The 17,161-nt window shown below is 48.2% G+C and overlaps 1 protein-coding gene across 2 annotated transcripts in view; it reads left to right on the top strand.

The window, feature by feature from the left end:
- Window positions 1-17,161, top strand: part of NHSL2 (NHS like 2) — a 195,328-nt gene that overhangs the window by 115,390 nt on the left and 62,777 nt on the right. The window contains exon 1 of one of the 2 annotated variants that reach the window (XM_019629575.1): window positions 11,012-11,087. The exons of the other annotated variant lie outside the window; for it this stretch is intronic. Within the exon in view, the coding sequence (XP_019485120.1) occupies window positions 11,021-11,087 (67 nt within the window). The 5' untranslated portion in view covers window positions 11,012-11,020. Of the gene's footprint in view, window positions 1-11,011; window positions 11,088-17,161 lie in introns of those variants that run through there. 2 annotated transcript variants of the gene reach the window in all.

Raw genomic sequence — 17,161 nt, forward strand, 5'->3', positions numbered from 1 at the left:
TCACTTCAAGGGGTAAAAAGTATAACTATTGCACTGTGTTGTACAGCTGAAACTAATTCTAAAAAATGTGTATTTCATAATAAAAAATAATTTAATAAATAAAAAAATTTTAAAAAAAGAAAAAGAAAAGACAGCTTGATGTGATCTCTTCCATTGATGTTCTATTTCCTGCTTCCTACCCTACTTAGCAGCGGGGAGAAAGGGAGGAAAAGAAAAGTGAGAACTAACTTCAAGTATGGAGGCGTACCTTGCTGTCAGCACACTTCCAATGTATACTTATCACCTCTCATCAGCGACTACATTTTCAATTAAGTCCAAATCCAGCGCTCCCCACTGAAGGAAAGTCCCCAAGCGTCTAAATGCTCAGGCCTGAGCAAAGTCATGCAGCCAGCAGCCAGAGCTCCCCAGCAACCACCAGGCCGGGCTCCTGCATCTTCTCTGGAGAGCAGGCACCGTTGCCATGGGAACTCCAGCACTAAATTGCTTTGCATGTTTGGGAGCTGACGATCTCAGCTTTGCCTCATGTAGCCCAGAAATCGATTGACCTCCAATTAGGTTTTTGTTGTGTTACTGAAGCATCTTCTGCTTGTGTCTTGTCTATCCCTCTTGAAGATTGCATACGAGACAGACCCAAAATTTTTTTTTTTTAAAAATATTTATACCTTGATTTGTTCCATAAAGGCTTTCAGGTGACTTATGAAGATACACCCAATACTTGAAGAGAGGCTAAATTAGATATCTGAGCGAAAGATGAGGCAAGGCTAACTGGTGACGAAGTCGTAACAGAAGGTGAATGTCAGGAAGTCCCTTTCATGGCAGATAACAGAACGAGGAGGTACGATCAGTTATAAGAGTCACAGATAAAAGCAAAGCAATCACGTAATAAAAGCACAAGTGTTTCAAACCTTGAGACAAAAAAATCTGTTGTTGTTTTTTTTTTCTGCTAGACTCTAACAAAAATTTCTTATCATTTCATTTCTCTCACCCAGAGTATGACTTGAACAAGTGGAGGCATATTCTAACCTCAGTAGATGGTCTCTTCTCTTCCTTTTCCACCTTTGTTATCATGGTTGTTAAATAACTAATACACATTTTTTTGTAATGCGAAAAGAGTGGAAATAGCTAAATAACCATAGATTACTATGCAGCCTTAAAAAGTGAGGTGTCTCTTTGTGTTAAACGAAAAGTGCAAAGTGCAAAAATATGTATATAATTTGATGCCACCATCTAATTTCTTGCATGTGCACAATTTCTGGCAGGATGCCCAAGAAACTGCTAAGGGTCAAGGAGACTCACTTTTCTCTGAATTCCCATTTGTACTCTCTGAATTCTCTGATGTGTATGCATTAACTATTCATAAATATTTTTTTTCTTTTATTAGCATTTATTTGATGCTGAATTTACTCCTGGTTAGCCATAGTTTTTGTTTCTTCAGTTTCTCCTGGGAGATCTTGTTCTATTTATTTATTTATTTATTATTTCTTTAAATTAGTTTCAAGTGTACAACACAGTGCAATAGTTATACTTTTTACCCCTCAAAGTGTGGGAGATCTTTTTCTTCTGCAGCCTTCTCTTCTGGCTTAGGAGCAATCTGCTCTTTCTCAATGAGGACCATCTCAGTGTGGCAGGGAGAGCTCACATATGGGTTAACCTGCCTACAAGCTCTGTAAGTTCGGCGCTGCATCTTCAGAACTTTGTTCACCTGGCTTATGCTCAATGACCAGAGTAACATCTAAACCCTTACGATCAGCATTCCTCTGCATTTTTAAGCATGTGCAGCAAAAATTCTGCACTCTTTTTGGGCCACCGACCCTGTGTGTAGCCCCACTGTTGGGCCTGGACATGAAGTGAACATGAAGATTTGAGCTTCTCAATTTACGTGATTTTGTCGGGTTCTCTGGGTCAAGTGAATAGCAAACCATTTTCAGAGGTCACCTTAGGCCGCTTACGGGAAGAGCCTATTCATAAATATTTTAAATGAGTAATACACACACACAGGAGAGTGGTTGGGAGGTGGAGAAGGGGAAATTTTTAAATGTAGAAAAAAATCTAGAAAAGAAAAATCTTTACAGAATTTTAACCACCTAGATCTGAGTACTGTTAACCCCTTTTGCTTTTCTTTAAGCAGGCTTTTCCCCATGTAAATCAGCACAACCTTCTGGCTGGACAATATGTTTCAAAAGCCTCAAAAATGTGCATAGCCTTTGACCTGGTCATTCTACTTTTAGAAATGCACTGTAAGAAAATAATCAAACGAGCACCCAAAGATGCATGTACAAAGATGTACATCAGGGGCGGCCTGTTAGCTCAGGTGGTTAGAGCACAGGCTCGTAACACCAAGGTTGCTGGTTCGATCCCCACATGGGCCACTGAGTTGCGCCCTTCACAACTACATTGAAATAACTACTTAACTTGGAGCCAATGGGTCCTGGAAAAACACTGTTCCCCAATAAAAAATTAAAAATAATAATAAATAAAAAATTTTTAAAAAGATATACATGAAAATGTTGGTAATTATATGGAGAGACAGGGGAAACATTTGAAATGCCCTACAATACGTGACTGGCTGAGTCAATTGTGGAGAGTCCCAACAGTGGGGCATTGTGCACCTGTTGAAAATGAGAATGGAGATCTCTGTTTACCAGCAGCCTCCAGACTGCGTCAAGCCTCACCAGCATGCTCTCTCAGCACCCTGTCCCTTCTTTCTTTGCAGTTATCATGGTTAAATTAGATTTGTTTTTGTGTGCTTACTCAACATACACACACACACACACACACACACACACACAACTGGCAGGTCTATGAGGATAGGAACCGTGCCTGTTTTACTCCTTACAGTAGCCTATGTACCTTACAAGGTTCTTGGCATATAACAGACACTCAATACATATTTGTCGACTAATTGACTGAATAAATGAGTGACAAATCAAGGCAGTTTTCCTCCCCACCATCTCAAACATCCTTCAGTCCACAGCTGGGCTTCAGTGCTACCTGTGCAAACTTTTACTTCTCTTTAGTGTCTATGGTAACTGCTTCACATCTTCTCCAGCTCCTCAAGCCCTGACTACTTCTCGGTGATGCTCTCATCTCCTACTTGCCAGAGAACATATGAGCCAGCAAGTGGGAGCTCCTTCTGTGCCCTCCAGGCCAGTGGATGTAGGGTAGATTGACAGGGGGCAGAAAACAGATACCCCCACCCACCTCTTTCTCTGCAATCCCCTCTTCCTTTCACCGTCAGAGTTCTTGAAAGAGTACAATGTTTCCTGCCTTATTTGCATTCAAGGGCATAGTGTAATATGCTGCCCCGTACACTATTATCTATCCATGCAAAGTCCTTAAAAAATGTTTTGGTCTCATTTTATTTTCCCCTCATCTCCAATCCCCACTTCCATCCCCTCTCTAGTGGGTTGGTATGTGTTCTTGGGAATATAGATGCCTTTGAAAAGCATATATTGTTTTATGTATGTATATATGTGCTTTTAATTTATGTGAGTGGTGTTGATCCATAAATTATATTCTGTTCCTTTTTTCCCTCCATACTCTGTTTCTGAGGTCTCTCCATGTTGCTACATGCGTATCTAGTTTATCACTTCTGATATGGCACACATCCACCACATTTTACTTCTCCATTCCTCTAAGCCTGGACATCTTGGTCCTGCCAACTCCCTGTGACCACAAAGCTGCAATAAACCTTCTTTAACATACCCCTGTGGACCTGGACAAGAATTTCTCTAAACCAACAGTTCTCAAAGTATGATCCACAGACCCCCTAGGAGTTCTGAGACCCTTTCCGGGGTGTGGAAGGTCAGAGCTATTTTCAAGATCATATTAAGGCATTATTTGCGTTTTTTCACCATTTTGATGTTTGCACCAAGGGCAAACTGCTGGCACCTTAGCTGGAATCAAAGTGGTGCTACCAACCTGTACTACTGCTCACTGCACACTTGAGCAGCACAGACTCACTTTTTCAAAAACCTGTCTTCCATAAGAATGGCATTGAGAAAGCAGCGAAAATGGGTCATTTCCTTACATCTCGACCCTTGAGCTCAGCGTCCCCGAGTATTCTGTGTGGCGGAGCGGGGAGGACACGTAAAGTGCTTGAGCTGCGTGTGGAAGTCCGGCCGTTGTCTCCGGGGGAAAGCGTGTGTGCACTTGCTTGGGGGGCAGCCCAGCAGGCCTCTGTTCGCACGCAGCACCCTTGTTGCCTGAAAGAACGACAGATGTGCAGACTCTGGTTATTCAGACCTGGGTACCTGGCAGACGTTTTCTCAGAAATGAACCGAGGGAGCCTGTCGCTTCAAGGAAGACAGATGACAGTGTTTGTCACCAAAGGGAAATGGGAACTTTCAAGTGAAAAATCAGAATTTCAGAAAACCTGTTTCTGCCAACATGGGCTTGACAGCGTCCCAATACTTAAAAGCTTTCTCTGCCTGCCCCTTAATTCTTTATGACCTATTGAGATTATCGAGCCCCTCTTCCAGAAAACCCTCATATCAAGGGTGCCAGCTGCGGCACCTTTGTCTGCCAAGTGGCCAGAGTGCCTTTTGCTGCATGTCAGGGAGCTTCCTAAAAAATTCTGAACTAGTGCATCAGGAAGGCTGCCACTGCAGAGCCAGGAAGAGACCCCAAAAGTGATGACACGAAGTGTAAACATCAGTGCTTCCTTGTCTTCCCATTGTCCCCGCTCACACACTCTTTGGCTTCCTATTGTCCTGAGAGCTGGTGACTGCTCCATTTTCATCGCCAGTCCTGACCTCTTCTGAGCCCCAGGCTGCGTATCTCCACCGCCTCCTGGACAGCCACACCCAGAGGCACGGCAGGCAGCCGCCAAGCTGAGCTCTTGCTGCCCCCTTCTGCACCTGCCTCTCTTCCAGCACTCCCTAACTTGGAGACTGGCAGTGCCCACTCTATCTCCATGTCCCCACCGCTGCCTGTTCTTCCTATCTACACCGTGCTCCTCCCACAGCAGCCCCTCATCACCTCTCACCCACATCTTTTCACATCTGCCAACTGGTCTCCCCAATCACCAGGTACCTTCATACCTTAGGCTTTTGCTCAAACTGCCCCCATTGCCTAGAATGTCTTCTCTCCAACCTTCATATTAATCTAAATCTTGCTTCATTCTTTAAGGACTACCTCAGTGTCACCTTCCTCTGGCAGAAGTAATTCCAATTCCAGGTGCTGGTAACTGGCCATTAAGTGAATGACTGCGGAATGAAACTGAATTGCATCAAATGAGGGCTGGAGCTCTTGGGGTGGGAGAATTTGAGGTGGTCCCTAAAGGAAAGAATGTTAATAGTAACTACCATTTACTGAGCACTTACTATGACTAGAACTTACTCCGTGCACTTTATAAGAATTCTCATTTCATTCCTCTAGCATTATCCTCAGTTAGACAAGAAGAAACTGAGACCCAGGGAGGTGGACCAGCGGCTGTTGGTCTTTACTGGATGACAGCTTATTCGTCTACAGCAGAACGCTTTCTTGCCATAAGTGGCACAGTAGGGACAGCATCTAAAACCACTTCCAATTGTGTCTCTCATTCCTGTAGGGGAAAAGAAGTGCATTTGACATCGGAAGTATGAGGCCATGTGGCGAAGTGCAAACACCAGTCTGAAGTCTAACACCAACTCTGTCTAGCTGTGTGACCTTGAGCCCGTTCTTTAACCTCTCTGAGCTTCAGTCTCATAATCCATGACATGGGAATAATAATAACTCTTGTGCAGGTTTGCAGTGCAAATGAGCTATGAGGAATGCAGAAGAATCCATCACAGTGTTAGGTACCCAGATGGGCTCCATCAGTGTTGATCCCCATTCCTGCCACCCACCCCATCCCCCACCAGAGTCCAGGGGAAGAAGCTCAGTATGGCAGAACTCACACTGTGTCTGGGGTCAGGGGAGCTGTGCTGACTCTGGCACCAGCAAAGCTGTGCAACCTTCAGCAAGTCGCTTTTCCTCTCTGTGCTTTGGCTTCTTCCTATACTTGCAACACAAGGGAGTTTTGTTTTACAGCTGTTGGATGTTTCCATTTATCTCTCATTATGCAGCCACTCAAATGAGAAAGAAGAAAGGACCCATCAGGAGAGAACCAGGAGAAAGGGTGAGGTCATGCCAAACTGGGATGCTATGTTTTGTGGAGTTAGTCATATCTGGCAAGAGGAAACATTTCCTAAAGACATGGGCTTTGGATCTTGGTGATGTGGGAGGGAGCTCAGGACTCCTCATCAACATACACAAAAATAGCTCTCTCCTACCCCCATGTCTGCCCCCTGCCTCTGGGAGATGCCCCCACAGGCTTGGGCCTCTGCTGAGGCAGGCCTTGAGCTGATTCAGGCGCCCAGCTGCCTGTTGCCATGGCAACGTTCCAACGTGCTTTGCATAGTGACAGGGATGCTAGGCTGTGCTAACAAAGTGCTCTGTAAAGGACTTCATGTCTTTGGCAGGAACAATTCTGCCTTCTTTTTCACAGTTAACTTTGGGGGCTGTGAGGGATTTGGCAAGTCACTTCCCCTGTCTTGGCCTGCGCCCCTGGGCTTTCCTTGAAGGCACAAGTTGGCAGCTTTTTATTTTTCTCTTTCCAAATATTCCATCACCACCCGTCCTGTCTACTCCCCCTCCAAAGCAAAGAATGGTTTTTCCCTTACTTAGAGCTTGGGTGAGCTCAGCGTGTTTAGGAAAACAGGACAAATGGACTGTTTTCATCACTTCTATACCCTTGGCTGATTGCTGGGTCAAATAGTGTTCAATCCCCTCGTCTTTGTTCAGGATGCCCAGTGATTTTCCGGATGGAAACAGGAAGACCCTGTATTGTCCTGATGAGTGATTCCCCGGAGCAGGAAACATAGTTAGAATTCTGAGTAGGATGGAAAGGAAGTCAGGCAGACCTGGACCAATCCTACTTTTATCACTTGCAAGCTGTGTGATCTTGGACAAGTTATTTAACTGTCTTTGGCCTCGGTTTCCTCATGTGTGCCATGGGGATCATAATAGAGACCTTTCAAGGGCATTACTGTAGGGTTATTACAAGGTTTAACTTTATCTTGTGCTTGCCTGATTCTCGCTGTTTCTATTGCCCTTATCCTGGTCCAGTCTGACAGCCTCCTGACTTCCCCATTTCTAGTTGAACCCCTCCCCCAGTCCATTGTCCACATTACAGGCATGGTAGTCTTTTAAACATTTACGGTAAAATCCGATCCTGTCACCCTCTTGCTTAAACCTCTGAAATGATTTCCCATTGCACTTGAAATAAAATCCACTACTGTCCCCTCACCTTGTCTCCTAGACATGCTGGCCTCTTTTCCGTTTCTCAGAAGCATCATGATCCTTCTCACCTTATGGACTTGGCACTTTCTGTTCCCTCTGCTGGTTCCTTGTCATCCTTACTTCTTAGCTTAGAGCGACCATCCCCAAGCACTTATCCAAACCAGCTCCCACCCCCACCCCCACCCCCATCACTCACCGTCGTACGGCCATACTGGTTTCCTTCACTGCACTTGTACATAGCACAAGCTAGCCCTGCCTTGGTTTATTCGCAGATGTCCTGCCCTCCTCGACCCCTCAGTGCCCAGCACAAGGCTCAATGAAATCTACTGAAGGAATGGACTTCCATATTTATTTATGTTTTCTAATTTATAGACTCGATTAACACAGTATTACATGTATATCATTTATTCATAAATATACACATGTCCGAGGAAAGGCTCAAAACTACTTGGAGACCACAGCTGGTGGGAAGCAAACTGGCAAACTGTTGGCAGCCAGCGTAGAGGTTTCTCAGCTGGGAGGTTCAGTGCCTTGGGGGCCAGGGTGGGGTGAGCAGCATGCTTCACAAATTTCCCTGCCCTTCCTGATTTTCGAAGGTATGTGCATTTCCAACCCAGCTAGGGCTTCCTCTGTAAGTCTCTAGAGATCTTTCTACTCTGGAGCTTGGTGCTAGTCTCTTCACAGGGTCAAGGACATGAGAAAAACCAGGGCCTGGGAGCCCCTTAAGGGCAGCAGCTGGGGCCTCTCAGTCTTTGGTCTCCTGTGAGCAGAGCAGTGCCTACAGCTGAAATGGGTGATTAAATCATTCAAGAACATACTTGTTGACAAATATCAGTGCATAGGTCAACCCCTTCCCAAATGTCGGAGCTGAGAGCACCCTCAGGTAGCAATATATTTCACTGCCCAAGTGAAAACTAAATGGGGCTCAGAGAGTCCCAGGACCCACCAAAGGTCATGAAGCAGACTGCCAGCACTCTGTCCCTGGGATGTATGCTCATTTATGGTCCCGGTCATGGCTGTTTCCACCCCCATGGCCTTGGCACTGGCCTGCTACTCATCAGCACGAGTCCTTGGAAGGCACTCTGGCTTTCTTACTGGAACAGAGGCCAAAGAAGAAAACATGCCTCAAACCACAATTCCGCAGCCTCCAGCCTTTCCTAGACCCACTTTCTATACACATTCACCCCCATTCCTTGGATGTGTTAATGACATCATCACCCTTCTAGTCACTTGGGCCCCAGGTACAAAGTGTTCAGCTCCCCTGGTCAGGCTCAGCTTCTTGACCTGGGTAGTGGGTACACAGGTGTGTTCAGTCTGTGATCATTCACTCATTCCTCAGCCTCCTTCTCCATTTCCTTACTCCCCAGACACTTCCAAAATACACCTGTTCCTATTCAAACTTCCTCACCTGGCCTCCGGGAATATAATCTGGGGGTCCAAGTGCACAACCCAGTTGACTTCCATTCTGTTTTGATTTTCAGTGTCATACACATTTTACAGCCATCTCAACATGTCATGGTTGTGTCCCTTCCAGCCTCGCTAACCTTTTTTTCAGTCCGTGTTGTTGACAACCTTGAACCAACCAAGATTCATATCTAGGACCCATCACAAGTGGATAAGAGGGCAGGGACCAAACATTCCCCAAACCTCACCTTCAAGGTTGAGTTTATTTTCCCAAGATGCTTCAATCTTGACCCTTCACACTTCCTCTGGAACCTCTGTTTCTCAAGCCCTCTTTTCTGGCCTCTGGTAGGTCCGTTTGGAGACCTCCTGCCACATTCTACGTTGGGCTGCAAAGCCAAGAATGGATCACACCCTCCTGTGACTTCTCTGTATAATTATCTGTCTCCCCCACTCAGCTGGGGAGCTTTGAAGGCAATGTCTGTAGCCACGCAGGTGGAGCTGAAGAAATCTGAAGAGATCCCTGACAGCTGGGTGCCTGGCAGGACAGATTCCTAGCAGGGGTAATATCCCAAATATCTAACAGTCTGCCCTTTGCCTTTCTGTCTGGTCAGCTCTTCTTCATCTCTCATGAGCCGGTACAAGTTTCACCTCCTCTGGGAAGGTACCTTCTACCCTCCAGACTGAAGAAGTTTCTCTTTGGTGCTCCTACAATATGTGTATCCTTTCCCTCGTGTAGCAGTGATCACACTGTACCGTCATGGTCTGTGGATGTGTTGGTCACCCCTCCTAGGTGGTGACTTACACCTCTACATCTCCAACACCTAGCCGAAGGCTTACCTGGCCAGAGCAGATCCCCAGGAAATGTTGAAAGAATGACTAAATGACTTGTTGGGTGAGTAGATGGATGGATGGACGGATGGATGCCACTTGACCCCTTCTGGGTGGTGCAGTGTCCCAAATCTTCCAGGCTGAGGCTGTAGCTGGACCTGCACCCACAGTGCTCTGCGGCTGTGACTATGACAGGTCCCATGTCAACATGAGCAGTGTCTGATAACATTAGTGTTGGCCAGTCCCACAACTCTGCCAAGTAAGTGAAGTCACTCCAGGTTGTATAGCTCTGGCAGAGTTGATACCAGGAGCCATGGCCCTTCCTCATTGCCAGGCTATTGCTGGAATGAGCTGCTGAGCCAACACAGCCTGCCCCGTGTCACTTGTCCCACAGGGCTGCAGTACTTACAGTGAACAGCTGCATCTGCGCGCACGCGTGAGAGGGAGAGAGGGAGAAAGGGAAAGAGGGAGAGAGAGAGAGAGAGAGAACGAAAACGAATGGATTTACAGTGGGACTCATGGAAGGAGCTTTCTCATTGGCTGCCGAGGGTCCCAATTCCTGTCTGTGAATCTCTGGGCTGCGAGCTCTGCCCTCCCCCAGGAAGGCGAAGCAGGCAAGGGAGGGGACAGTGGAGCGAGGATTCAGGTGTATGTGACAAGGAGGCAGGAATGCCTGGTGGCCACATTGGGCATACAAGAGGCATCTGGCTGTGTTAGCTCCAAGCCTGCAGCCTGGCAGCCTCGTGCTGTGCCCAGATTTCTCCAGGTATGTCAACACTGGAGCTCAGAGTCTATTGGCAGCTGTCACTTACAGAAGTGGATCCGTCATCCACAATGGAGTAGGGAGCTGTGTCACTTAGAATTCCTGGGTAGCACATTCCTTCACTGGTCCCTGTCACACTCCTGGATTGGGCTCTGTTATTGGCCCCTCGCTCTTGCGAGCTTCTGCAGACAGAGCGAGCGCATGGCAGCAGAAATGACAGCGCTGAGAGCAGAGGCAGCGAGGGACAGTGGGGGCAGGCGAGTAGGGTCCCTGAAGGCGCCCCTGCTGGCCCCGTCTGCAGAGGCAGATGAGGCGGGGCCCATGCTCAGGTCTCCCTAAGGTTCTTCTGGAACCTGGGCTGCTCAACCTGAGCGGAGCACTAGAGCAAGGGGGGTGGGGGAGGAGGGAGAGGGAGAGACAGAGAGGAAGGGAGGGAGGGAGAGAAGGAGACGGGGAGGGAGAGAAGGAGAGGCTGAGAGAAGCTCCTAGCAGGCTCTAGTCCAAGTGAGAGGGTCAGGTCTGGACAATTGTGTGCCAGGGGTGCAAGTGGGATTTGGATGAGCCGTGTGTGTGAGAAGCAAAGCTGAGGTGATGTAAGCACCTGGGGAGGAGCACAGACAGAGGAGGAGGGGAGAGGAGGAGGAGGAGGAGGAGGAGGAGGAGGAGGAGGAGGAGGAGGGGGAGGAGGAGGAGGAGGAAAAGGAGGAGGAGGAGGCGGAGGCGGCGGCGGCAGCCACGGGGCGGCTGCCAGTCCAGAACAGAATGATGGGCAACTCTCACCACAAGCAACCGAGGAGTAAGAGCCAAAGCAGGATGCATTCAGCAACAGGTACTCTCTCTGCCCTTCCCTCCTTTTTCCGCGGCTCCCACAGCCAGGGCCTCCCCAGCTGCAGCCGAGGGGCCCCTGACCCCTGGCGTGAGTCACAGGAGCTGCCAGGGGGCGGGGAGAGAGCCTGAGGGAGATGCGGGTGAACTCCCAGCTCCCCCGCTCCCCCCGCCAACCTGAATTGCATAAGTGAGAGCTCCCGGAGCTGGCAGGGGCTGGCCTCTTTGCCAGCAGCCCCGTGCAGCCTCTGGAGGGTGGCGGGAGCGTCAGGGAAGTGAGCAGCGTGCTGTGGACTGAAGTTTATTGCTAGGACCGTGCTTTCTGTCTGGATCCAGTAGGCACAGACCTGGAACCGTGCATGGCTTATCCTTTGAGTCTCCTTTGTTATTCAAGCCTTCATCTCCCCCAGCCCACCTCCCACCCGCACAGTACACCTACACGTCCTATGCTGCATGCACCGAATGATCCAGATGAATCTGTTTCTTGCTGTGTAATGCCCTGCCCCCACCTCCTGCCCCAGCCCCAGCAGGGAACTCTCCTCACTGCATGGCTGATCGGAGCCTGCGGCAAGCCTTGAGCGTGTTGCCCACCTACCCTGGGCATGCCATCTCTACACATGGACTCAGGATGCTGGCGTAGTTCCCCGCAGCAACCCCTTTCCTGGAGGCTGACAGTATGGAAATCAGGGAGACAGAATCTGGACAGAACTTTTCCTAGTTCACCTTTCCAGACAGTGCAAGAGCGCATGGACGCAACTTCTCTTGTCCCGTCCACCCCCCACCAACTCTTCTCCCTGCTGCCTGTCCCTTGGCCACTGGGAAGCACCTTCCACGGGCACTAGGCCCACGGGTGTCCTCCCTTCATCTTTGCCCTTCTCAGTGCCCCTCATAGAGAAGCCGGTGGTTTGGAAGGAACTCATCCACTGTTCAGGCCAACTTTGTGTCAAGTTTAACTCAAGTTTACCATAAGAATGCAACAAATGGATTGGTGTGCTCCTTAAAGTGGGCCATGCCTCTTGCCTTTTCCTGGGGACTTGGATGGCCGTGTGGTTGAGAGTTGTCCAGAGACACCAGTCCTAGGAACAGCCCGGAAATGGGGGTCTCACAGGTTGTGTGGGGGCGGGAGGCTATAGGGAAGCAACTTGGGGTGTGCTGGCAGGCAGGCTAACTGCCCCTGGGGCCCACCTGACAGAGAAGGGCTGCTTTGGCCTCCTGGATGGGCTGAATTTGGGCCCCTCTGGTGGACCAAACCAACGACAAAGGTTCTGGGTGTTGAAGTTTCTTTAGAATCTTCTGGGTACATACTCTTCTAAGGCCATCATTAGGTGGATGGGCCAACCACCACCTCATAGCATCCTGTTTCTCTGTCACAGAGCTGGAGGCTCAGGACCTGCTGGTGTTAAATGGAGACACTCTGTACAGGCCAGTACAGGAGCTTGAGGATAACTGCCCCATAACTGCTGGTGCTACAGCTCAGGACAGTTACTGGCTGCCATTTCATTTCTTCAAAATTACTCTGCACCTTCAATACCAGCTGCAATCCAGGCTCATCCTGGAAGTAGGTGGTAGTGGGCCAGCTTCGGGCAGCATGGGGAGGTGGCCTCATGACCACTGCTCCCTCTCCCCCTCTCTGTCCTATTGTGCCTCCTGCCCCACTCGATCCCCCCACCCCCACGACCACCGTCCCCAGCACTGCACTGCTCACTCACCATCCCTAGGCAGTCCCAGAAGTGTTGGTTGAACACTCACCCCCCCACTGAGCTATCTAAAGAGAAACTGGTTAGCCTCCCGGATGCAAGCTGCCCATAAACTGGTGAAGGAGAGACGACAAGCACAGGAAGCACTCCGCTGATGGTCTAAGGGAGGACGTGAGGCCCTGACCACTGGTGGTCGGTCTGTCCTGAGGCCAGGTCTGTCCTGAAAGTACATGGAAGAAGAAAGCAACTCTACTGTTTCCCACCCTTACTAGCAAATGTCCTCTCTCGGGGCTGTCTCCTGTCACTCTGTGCCCTCTCCCCTGCTGGTCGAGGCCGCTGACCACCTCCACAGGCCTGGCCTCCACATCTGCCTCCAGCTCACACTATGTAGCCAACTGCTCCATCTCCACCTGAGTGTCCCACAAGGACCTCATTCTCAGCCAAGCACATCGTGCACCGCCCTCCACCCCTGCAGAAAAGCTCCCCGTTCTCTCTTCCATTTTCTCTTGGTGACGTCACCATCTCTCCGGTTACGCAAACGAGAAACCCAGGAGTCATCCTTTGCTGCTCTGTCTCCCTCACCTCACACTTATAATTTTCACTCACCCACCCATCTGTTCAACAAGTATTCACTGTTGAGTCTTCCTCTGAGACCTGGTAGACCCTCTTCTTGACCCCTGTCAATGCCTGAGTCCAGAACTTTCTTAACCCTGGCTTGTTCCAGAGCTGGGCTCTCTGCCTCCACCTTAGCACAGCCATCAGAGTGATGTGCCCTGCACTCACTCCCTTGCTATGAACCTAGCCTTGGTCATTTGGGGAAGAGACATCAGGATTGCTCCCAAAGCATGTCCTGCTTGTCCCGGGTGGCCCAGGGGAATCATTTGTGGTATAGAGAAAACTTTGGTTACCTTTCAGAGTTCTGTCTATACTTTAATGTGTATTTGAAAAATATATAGCTAGTAAATCCAACCCATGGTTTCTTATATTTTTTTAATTAGGGCAAGATTAAGTGTTTTAAAAGTGAGTCTTTTTAAATAAAATGGTTAAGTAAATAGTAGTACAGGTGGTGCAAGGAGATGGAAAAATTGACGATGTGAGACACAATTGCCTGAGGTTTGGGAAGCACCAGTTTCTAGGGTAAAGTATATGTTCCTTAGCACAAGTTGGACACCCACTCCTCCAACCTTACCTCCTGTCACTTCCTGTTGAACTTAATGATCCAGCCATCTTGAATGACTTGTGGTTTTCCAAATGCACCATAACCAGTCAAGACTACCATGCTTTCACAAATGCACCTTTCTCTGCTGGAACCTCCCCACCCTATAACCCCCATTTTCTCTTGGCAATTTCTTATTCATCCTTCAAGACCCTGATTGGGTGTCACCTCTTCTCTGAAGCCTTCCCTGACTTACCTCCTTCCTACATACAAAATTAGCCGAGTTAATCCCTCCCTCCTCTGTACTAATTTAGTATCTTGTACATAATTTTATGATTGCTGGCATTGTCTTTGTTATTAAGACTTTAATTTTTAAGAGTAGTTTTAGGTTTGAGGATAATTGAAGAGAAGGTAAGAGTTCCCGTGTACCCCTGCCCTCACACCTTCACAGCCTCCCCCATATCACCATCTCCGACCAGACTGATATATTTGTTACAGCTTATGAATCTACACTGACATGTCATAATCACCCAAAGTCCTTAGTTTACATGAGGCTCACTCTTAGTGTTGTACATTCTACGGGTTTGGACAAATATATAATGAAATATATTCATCATTAGAGTATTATAAGAGTTTTCACTACCGCAAAAATCTTCTATGTTTCACCTGTTCATTCCCCCCTCCCCCCACTCTTCCACCCACCAACCTCTGGCAAGCAGTAATCTTTTTATTGTCTCCATAGTTTTGCCTTTTCCAGAATGTCATAGAGTTGGAATCATACAGTATGTAGCCTTTTCAGACTGGCTTCTTTCAGGCATTGTCATTTTTATGGTTGTTATTACATGCTTATGTCCCCCAGTAAAATGTGAGTTTTTCCAAGGCAAGGGCTAACACTTGTTTGCCAAAGGGTAGAAAAGAGCAGTTGACCAGGCCGTGGAAGGCTTGGGTTCTGGTCTGTGAACCAGCAGGGTGATCTTAGGTAAGTCATTCACCTCTGCTACCTCCATCCTTGGGCTATAAAAAGGGTGGTTAGGAAGATGTGGTGTGAGATGGCTAGGAAAGCTTTTAGAAAGTTGAAATTGATTTTCAAGTGAAAGAAGAGTGATTATGATGGCAGATGGGGGAGCACCATGGGCTTTGCCCTGAGACTGGAAGCAGAAGTGAGCCCAGCATGTTTGGGGGACCACAGGGAGCAGCCAACTGAGCTGCTCCCAGCAGCCAGTACAGCTGCAAAGTGGGTGCGGGTGGGGGTGGGGTGGGGTAGCAGTGAGGTAGTCCTTAGAACACAGGTTGTTTTGATGCTGGAAAGCCTTGTCTGCCGGGTTCATAAGTTTGGATTGATCTCTCCCCACCTTTCACACCCCCTTATACCTCTTGAGTAGGTGTAGCCCTGTGACCCTGTGAATCTGTGTGTGTGTGCGGGGGCATACGTGCTCGTGCCACCCTGACTACACAGCATGTGCATAGCGGTGCATACAGGAGCCATCTATTTGAACTAGTGTCCCATAGAGGAGGGAAGGGGAACCAGTATGACACACCTATTGTCTGCCAGCACTTTCCAGCCACAACTTTACTTAACCCTCAAAACAACCTCCGAGCAGGGATTGTTGGTGCCATTTTACAGATGAGAAAACTGAGACTCATGGGGAGAGCTGCCCCATGGTCTGATAACCAGGCAGCTAGGGGCCTGGATCTGAGCCCAAGTCTGCCTGAATGTCAAGTTTGTGCCTATTGCACCATGCCATGTGCTTCTCAGTATCTTTGTATCTGTGGTGGGAGTTAGTAACCCTGGAGACCAGGTGTGCTGAAAGGAGGGCTCCGTGGCTCTGTTCTGGAAGGGCTAGCAAATCTCTATAGTAACCGGGGCTGCAATTCCCAGCTTTGTAGAAGTCCCATCGTATATCCCTTTGGTGGTATGTTTGTGTTGCTGGAATGATTGAACTCACAGGCGGCTCTGTGTTGGGTCCAGAAGCTGGAGCTGAGGATTCCTGAGCTAGCAAGCAAGTGGAGGGGTTCCTGAATTTAAGCCTAAACCAGGTGTTCGGAGGGGCTTCAAGTGCAAGGAGACGGGGTATCATGCTGCTTTCCCACCGCCCTCCCCAAGCAGCCACACCAGCACTGTGAGCACAGTAGCCTGTGTTTTAAGATGAAAATGAGTCCCCTGTTCTCATCTCTGTGCCTAAATAAAATGAAGAAATCACCTCATTGCATTTGCAAGGCATTTCCTAGTTGACCTGACCCTATCATATTCACAAGCTTATTGAATTCTCATCTTGATTAATGTGTGATGGACGCTAAAATGACAGACACTTAGAAGGGAGTCGAGTGGCCCCTATCCCCTGGGGACCTTCCTCCCAAAGACGTATTTCCTAATCCAACTTAATGAGCCCATTGGATGGTATGGAAGAAGGTGAAAGTCTAGAGCCCCAAACAAAATATTTCCCGGTGCTCCTCACCTCCCACACTGAGACATGTGTTGGAGGTAGAGGCACGGGCCTTGGGGCTTGAGGCCAATCTTGATACTCCCACAGTCCCTGGCCCAGAACTAGAAGCAAGCAAAAAGTGGGTATAAGGAAACACAACGGCCATCCGAGTGTCAGATAACAGGGGAATGGCTAAGTAATTCATGTATCCAACCTCACTGAAGTATGGTGGAACCGCAAAAGAGCAACATGGACAATGCTTATAATAAAGTATAACATACAGGGGCAGCCAGTTGGCTCAGTTGGTTAGAGCACAGTGCTCATAACACCAAGGTTGCCAGTTCGATCCCCACATGGGCCACTGAGATGCGCCCTCCACAACTATTATAGATTGAAACGACTACTTGACTTGGAGCTGATGGGTCCTGGAAACACATACTGTTCCCCAATAAAAATATTTTAAAAACATTTTTTTAAAGTATAGCATACAGAGGCACGATATGGAAGTGTATCTATGCTGTTGGAAGTATATCTGCACGTGAGCAAGGACTGTAAAGGAATTGTAGAAAGAGCGAAACTTGATTTATTATGGGTGGCAGGCTTCCTGGTGAATTTTTCTTTCCTTAGACTCCCGTTAACGTTGTTATAATGTTGTTTGTGCAATGAAAAGTAAAAAGCCATTAGCACCTAGAACAATTACACTGGCGAATCCTTCTGTCAAGCTGAGACCACATCATATCATTTCCCTGAGCCAGCAAACACACTTGAAAGGCAGAAATGCAAAAGTAGAGACAGCCACAGG

The sequence above is a fragment of the Hipposideros armiger genome, unplaced genomic scaffold (assembly GCF_001890085.2).
Source record: "Hipposideros armiger isolate ML-2016 unplaced genomic scaffold, ASM189008v1 scaffold_861, whole genome shotgun sequence".
Lineage (NCBI taxonomy): Eukaryota > Metazoa > Chordata > Mammalia > Chiroptera > Hipposideridae > Hipposideros > Hipposideros armiger.